This window comes from Scyliorhinus canicula, chromosome 2 (assembly GCF_902713615.1).
Source record: "Scyliorhinus canicula chromosome 2, sScyCan1.1, whole genome shotgun sequence".
NCBI classification, from domain to species: domain Eukaryota; kingdom Metazoa; phylum Chordata; class Chondrichthyes; order Carcharhiniformes; family Scyliorhinidae; genus Scyliorhinus; species Scyliorhinus canicula.
The window spans coordinates 95133825-95140959 of NC_052147.1; the positions used below are offsets into that span (position 1 = coordinate 95133825).

The 7135-nt window shown below is 50.7% G+C and overlaps 1 protein-coding gene across 1 annotated transcript; it reads right to left on the reverse strand.

Annotated features, from left to right (window-relative positions):
- Positions 1–2918: 2918 nt before the first annotated feature.
- Positions 2919–6045, reverse strand: LOC119956364 (cytochrome P450 1B1). The gene has a single exon (XM_038783527.1). It carries the CDS (start codon positions 5509–5511, stop codon positions 3949–3951), a length of 1563 nt encoding a protein of 520 aa, XP_038639455.1. The 5' UTR covers positions 5512–6045; the 3' UTR covers positions 2919–3948.
- Positions 6046–7135: the final 1090 nt, after the last annotated feature.

The following is a 7135-nucleotide window of genomic DNA, read 5'->3' on the forward strand; positions in this document are numbered from 1 at the left end:
AGCACTGTTGCTTCACAGTTTCAGGGTCCCAGGTTCGTTTCCCGGTTTGGGCCACTGTCTGTGCGGAGTCTGCACATTCTCCCCGTATCTGCGCGGGTTTCCTCCGGGTGCTCCGGTTTCCTCCCACAAGTCCCGAAAGACGTGCTGTTAGGTAATTTGGACATTCTGAATTCTCGCTCCGTGCACCCAAACAGGTGCCGGGATGCGGCGACTCGGGAATTTTCAGAGAGTCATAGAATTTACAGTGCAGGACGAGGCCATTCAGCCCATCAAGTCTGCACCGGCCCTTGGAAAGAGCACCCTTCTTCAGGGGATTCCCCGTAACCCAGTAACCCCAACCCACCTTTTTGGACAATAAGGGCAATTTATCATGGCCAATCCACCTAACCTGCACATCTTTGGACTGTGGGAGGAATCCGGAGCACCCGGAGGAAATTCACACAGACATGGGGAGAACATGCAGACTCCGCACAGACAGTGATCCAAGCCGGGAATCGAACCTGGGACCCTGGAGCTGTGAAGCAACTGTGCTAACCACTGTACTATTGTGCTGCCCACTTCACAGTAACTTTATTGCAGTGTTAATGTAAGCCTACTTGTGACAATAAAGATTATTATTATTATCTTGGTTTTCTCCTCTGCTGTATTGAAGGCACTATCTCTTGCTGAGGTCCACTTTCAGAGGTTCCTTTCTTACCTCATCCAAACGAGGTAATTCTTTCATGTACAAATCTTCACAGTAAGTATGAGAATGATTTGGGGAGGGAGAAATGAGGTGAGTTGTGGGGGAGTATGTGTTAGATTTGGGACACAGCCGAGGCACATTCTGTTCCCACAGTAAGTCAACATGAGTGGGCAGAGGACACGGAGTGTGTGGAATGTTGGCTGGCTGATTTTCGCAGGCACCAATACAGCCACCCAAACAGAGGTTAGCCAATTCACCAAGGATCCACCCTCCAGCTGTGTTGTCCAGGACCACGACAGGCAGAGCACAGATGCACCAATCTATCCACCCACCAAACGTTTGACCCCATCAAATGATTGATCCATCAAACCACTGACCCACCAAACTATGGAGGAAGGTGGTTGATTATAGTCAATGACAGAAATATATTTACAGACCCATTATTTACTATAGGAACCTCTCTGCTTACTTAAAAAAAGACACATGAAAACCATGATATAAAAATACATTTGTGTTATTAGTATTCATGGTGGGAGTACATTAATAGAATATATTGAGTAGAATTTACAGTAACAGTCACAGTCAATTATATGTAATATATATATAGTATATAATATCAATCTGATACAGTATTTAAGAAGCAGTGGAACTAAATTCAAAGTGAAGCAGACAAAACACAAATTAACAAGTTTGCAGAAGGCAAGGAAGTGTGAAGGTACTTAAGGATCACACCCTGCTCATCTGTACATCTTAATCATTGTATTGACTTCACAGCATCGAGTGGGGGTCAGGCACACCACAGAAATGGTGATTTTGCTCGTGGTCTGCATTTATATCAGTGTGTATGTATGTTTGTGTAAAACCAGACAAAGATGGGAATACAAGGGCCAGCACGGTGGTGCAGTGGTTAACACTGCTGCCTCATGGCGCCGAGGTCCCAGGTTCGATCCCGGCTCTGGGTCACTGTCCGTGTGGAGTTTGCACATTCTCCCCGTGTTTGCATGGGTCTCACCCCCACAACCCAAAGATGTGCAGGGTAGGTGGATTGGCCACATTAAATTGCCTCTTAATTGGAAAAATGAATTAGTTACTTTAAATTTACTTTTTAAAAAATGGGAATACACAGCATGCCCGTCAAAGTTGGGAATAAAGGAATTAAACCAATTCAGTTTTCAGGTGCAGTCCATGATCAGAAATGAAGTTACGATGAAGGGTTTACACCTCTTCCATGTGCTGATGAGCTTCTCACAATATTTTTTGGGATTATTTCAATTTCCATGTTTACATTTTCTTTGCGTGTATGTGTCCGCGCCTGCACACTGTGCTAGTAGTCCAGAGGAGCAGGCTAATGCTCTCAGGACATGGGTCCAAATCCACCACCAGAGTTGATGTAATTTAAATTCAATCATAAGTCCGGAATATTAATATTATCTTGGGCGGAAGGGCGGCACAGTGGTTAGCACTGCTGCCTCACGGTGCTGAGGACCCAGGTTTGATCCCGACCCCGGGTCACTGTCCATGTGGAATCTCCCCGTGTCTGTGTGGGTCTCACCCCCACAACCCAAAAAAGATGCGCAAGATAGGTAGATTGGCCACGCTAATTTGCCCCTTAATGGGAATTTTTTTTTCAAAACGCTTGTCTCAGTAATGGCGACCATGACAAATATCATCGATTGTTGTAAAAACCTTTCTGATTGACTAATGTCCTTTAGTGGAGGAAATCTGCAGCATTTATCTGGTCTGGCAACTTGTGATACCAGATTCACAGCAATGTGGTTGACTCTTAACTACCCTCAGTTCGAGGGCAGTCAGGGATAGGTTACAAATGCCAACCTTACTCGTGATGCCCACATCTCGTAAAATATTTTAAAAATGTGTAATATATGTGGTAGCACAAGTGGATAGCACTGTGGCTTCACAGCACCAGGGTCCCAGGTTCGATTCCCCGCTGGGTCACTGTCTGTGCGGAGTCTGCACGTTCTCCCCGTGTCTGCGTGGGTTTCCTCCGGGTGCTCCGGTTTCCTCCCACAGTCCAAAGACGGGCAGGTTAGGTGGATTGGCCATGCTAAATTGCCCTTAGTGACCAAAAAGGTTAGGAGGGGTTATTGGGTTACAGGGATAGGGTGGAAGTGAGCGCTTAAGTGTGTCGGTGCAGACTCGATGGGCCGAATGGTTTCCTTCTGCACTCTATGTTCTATGTATAAAATGCAGACACAGGGTATACATCTAGCAATGATCGGGCTGAAATGCTGACAGCTGCTGTTTATTTTTTCTGGCCCTAGGCTGATGTATGTGCCAGTTGCTAGTTATTCGGATGACCACAGTACAGGTCGGGAACACACAGGTAGAACTGGACGACCAACGTTTACCAATTGTCAAATCAGGAGCTCTGGCCAGCCTTCCACTACCAGTGGCATTAGTTAAAGTTGGCTAATGCAAAACTTTATTTTAATGTGTTGTCACAGGCAGTTCAGCAGGGTCATTTGAAGACAGCTGAAGCTATTCCGTATTTCAGACGAGTCAAAGATCCGTGCACTCATTTGAAAAGAGCAACGAGTCGGATCCCTGGTCGAGCCTGAATGTAAGCCGAAACATCAGTCAGCACAGAGCAAGGCACCAAAATACCCTGCTACCCTAAACTCAAACAGAAGGAACACACAGAGAAGGCAGCCTCTCGGCCTCTGCTACAGGGCAGTCCCAGCAAGGAGATCGCGGACACGACACACAAAGAAACTATCCGCAGAATTGTGTGTGGGGTGCTTTAAACTGGCGTCGTTTGCAGCCGGATCGGATCACAGTTCAGGATGTCAGTCCCGCAGAACAGTAGCTACCGCGCTTCCCAGTTCACAGATATCACAAAACATGTTACTTAACAAACACACTTTCACACTGCATCATTTTACAATGAACTGTTTCACGGTTTGTGAAAAGGCAGCAGCATCTATTGCCAGTGTCCTGGAAACACAGTGCAGCCAGAAAGCAGAGGGAAGCCGGGTTGCTGGGGGAAGAGCAGCTTCTCTGACTGGATAACAATGCCAGGCAGCGGGTTACCAGGTTAATGCAGAATTCCCTCTCTCTGAGTGTCATTATCTGATTAATATCGCATCATTTATTTCAAATACCTTTGCAGCCAGCCTGGTGGCTATGGAGAGTTGGGAAGGGAAGTGAGCCCCGGCTGAAGGTGTTTCCCTGGCGGGAGAGGCTGGATCTGGTGATATGCCATTCATTGGCCGGTGCCTCTCTGTGTCCCTCTCTGTCTGCCATCAGGCTGGGGAGACGATGCCGCGGTATCTGTCCCTCAGCCTGACCAGCACGGTGAAGGACACCGGCTTGATGGTCAGTCCGTAAGAGCAGTCGGTGCTCAGCTGCTCCGAAGGGTTGGCCTCGAAGGTGCACTGGTGCACCAGGATGGCGGTGAAGAGGAACATCTGGATCTTGGACAGCTGCTCGCCGATGCACCTGCGCTGGCCCACCGAGAAGATCATCACACTGTTGGTCAGGTCCCTGTTTAAGCTGCCGTCCGGGTTGAGGAACCTGCCCGGGTGGAAGGTGCCAGGCTCCCTCCACTTCTGCTGGTCGTGGTTCACCGACCACTGGTTGATGAAGACCACCGTGTCCTTGGGGATGTGGTAGCCGTTGATGTCCACATGGGCGGTGGTGGCATGGGGGATGGTCATGGGCACGAAGCTGGTGAACCTGAGCATCTCATAGATGAAAGCCTCCAGGTAGGGCAGGCTGGCTTTGTCCTGTAGGCTGGGTAGCCTGTCCCTGCCCACCACCTTGTCAATGTCCTGCTGGAGCCGCCTCTGCAGCTCGGGGAACTGGATCAGGTGGAAGAGGATCCAGCTGAGGGCTGTGGATGTGGTGTCCTGTCCAGCCCCCAGGATGTCAGTCACTGAGCCCTCTACATGCTCCTTGGTCAGGCCACCCTCTGCCAGCTCGCCGTGCTCGATCACATTGATGAAGGCGTCGCTCATGTCCCTGGTGGTGCCCGGCTGGTAGGTGGCTCGGTGCTGGATGATCTTGTCCTTGACAAACTCGAAGAACTCGCGGTTGAGCTGCTTGAAGTCCTGGTAACCGCTCCTGACCGGGTTGGGGAAAGCCTGTAGCCAGGGCATGGCATCTACCAGGCTGCCTGCCCCCACTGTCTGCCCAAACTTGTCATTCCTGCCCAGCAGCTTCCTAAACTCCAGGTCGTCGTGGCTGTAGCGCCGGCCGAAGCACAGGGCACACATCACATTGGCTGTGGCCACCACCAGGTGCCGGGAGGGCTCGAAGTGCGAGCCGGCTGCCCCCAGCTTCAGGAAGACCTGGATCAGCTGGCAAGCCTCGCCACTCACATGCTGCTCGAACAGCTTCTTGGTCTGGCTGTTGGCCGTGGAGAAGGTGTTGACGGTGGAGTGGGCGAGCCGCCGGTGTTTCTGCCACTGGCTGCTGTACCTGCCGAAGGCCATGCTCTTGCCCCCGGACACCAGGCGGAAGGAGGCGAAGTCGGGTCTGCCCGCGAACTGCGCCCGGTGCTGCAGCAGCGCCTGGCGGATGGTCGCCTCTCCGTTCAGCACCACGATGGTGTGGCTGCCCAGGCGGATCTGGAAGAGGTCCCCATAGCGCCGGGCCATCTGCGTGAAGGTCAGGTGGGGCGAGCTGCCCAGCTGCATGGCATTGCCCACCAGCGGCCAGGCGAATGGGCCAGGGGGACTCCTTCCCGGCTGCCTCCTGCACCCCCTCAGCCACCGGCAGCCCTCCAGGCAGAGCAGCAACAGCAGGGACAGTAACAGGGCAGGATGCACCTGCCAGCTCTCAGCCAACCCCAACACACTGCCCATGGCTCAGCACACCTCCCCCTGGCTCCTCTCACTGTCTTCCCCAAATGCCAAATCCTTCCTCTGCAGCCTTCACACTCTGTTTGCCCAGCTCCTCTCCTGCTCGCAAACTTGCTCCAACTTTAATCCCTGTGTTTAAACATCAGGATCAGGCTGTGCACAATTGCTCCTGTCCCCTTTCCAGTGTTGCTCCCTTTGCCTTCTGTCCGGATTGTGTTATTTTGGTTGCAGATTCCCAGTTGTCCTTGAGGTTGCTGCTGGAGCTGCCTTTCCCGGAGCTGGAAGGACAGTTTCTGCTGCCAGTCCCTTCCCGAGCCGGTCACAGTTCCGCTCCCAAGCGCTCTGGGTTCCTGGCGGAGTTTTCCCATTTATAGAAGTGAGGGGGGCGCGGATTCCCCTCCCTTTCAAACTGTCCAACTTCATTCATCCCGTTCGGTGATGTCAAACCAATGGGATTAACCCGGCTCTGGGCTTGAGAAATCCATTCCTGAAAGGCAGGCGGGCAAACTCCCCTTTCTCCCCAACATCAGCGCGATCACTTTTGGTTGTGATCCTGCAGAGAGGGAGAGAGTTCCCTCCTCTTAAAGAGGCTACACCAGGGTACCGCCAACTTAAAGCGGCAACAGCGGCTACGGAGCACACACCAGTCCGCTTCGCCCTTAAACAGGTCAAAACAGGGGGGAAATGACCATTTGCCCTATTGTGCAAGATAAAACTGTACAGGGAGCTAGGAACGCCAGACAGCAACATTTAATCCATGTCCTCAATTCGCTGGAGTTAATTCTGGCAAGTCCTTTTTCAGACAAAACATGTACTTACAGAGTGACATTTCACAACTTGGGGATTTATTCACAGCCAATTAAGTATTTTTGAAGAGTTGTCACTGTTGTAATGTAACACACACACACAAAACAAACTCCCAACAGCCCTGTGATAAACAACAGTTAATCTGTTTTGGATAAAGGCAGGTCTATTTGAGATGCTGATTGCGGATACATGTTGCCCAGGGCACCGGGTATAATTCCTATGCTCTTCTTGGTGATGGGGTTGAGAGGATATAAGTTGAAGGTCTCCTTTGAAAGCCAGTACCAACAGTGCAGCACTGCCTGAGGACTAAACTGGCTGGTCAACCTGGATGTTTGTGGAGTGGAAATCTGTGTGTCAGCTGTGGTTTAGTTGATAACATTCGAGTTGAAAGGATTCTCCTGGTTTTGAGGACAAAAATCAGGACTGCCACTTCTGTGTAGTATTGAGGAGTGCCACACTGTTGGAAGAGTTGTCGTTGCCACGAGAAGTTAAATGGAGACCCCATTTGCTTTCTCATGATATAAATGATCCTGTGGCACTATTTTGAAGAAAAGTAGGGCAGTTGTTCCTGGTGTTCTGGTCCAATTTTTATCCCTCAAATCAATATCATATCCCCCACTCTACCATTAACTCCCAAACCCTGGGTCAATGGGTGCAGGAGAGCGTGCCAGGAGCTACACCACGCACACCTAAAAATGAGGTGTCAATCTGGTGAAGCTACAACACAGGACTATATGTGTGCCAAACAGCAGAAGCAGCAAGTGATAGACAGAGCTCAGCGATTCCACACATGACAGATCAGATTTAAGCTCTACAGTCC

What these genes read in the sequence shown, in the direction of transcription:
- LOC119956364 (XM_038783527.1), bottom strand. Translation starts at nt 5,511, where the DNA reads ATGGGCAGTGTGTTGGGGTTGGCTGAGAGCTGGCAGGTGCATCCTGCC.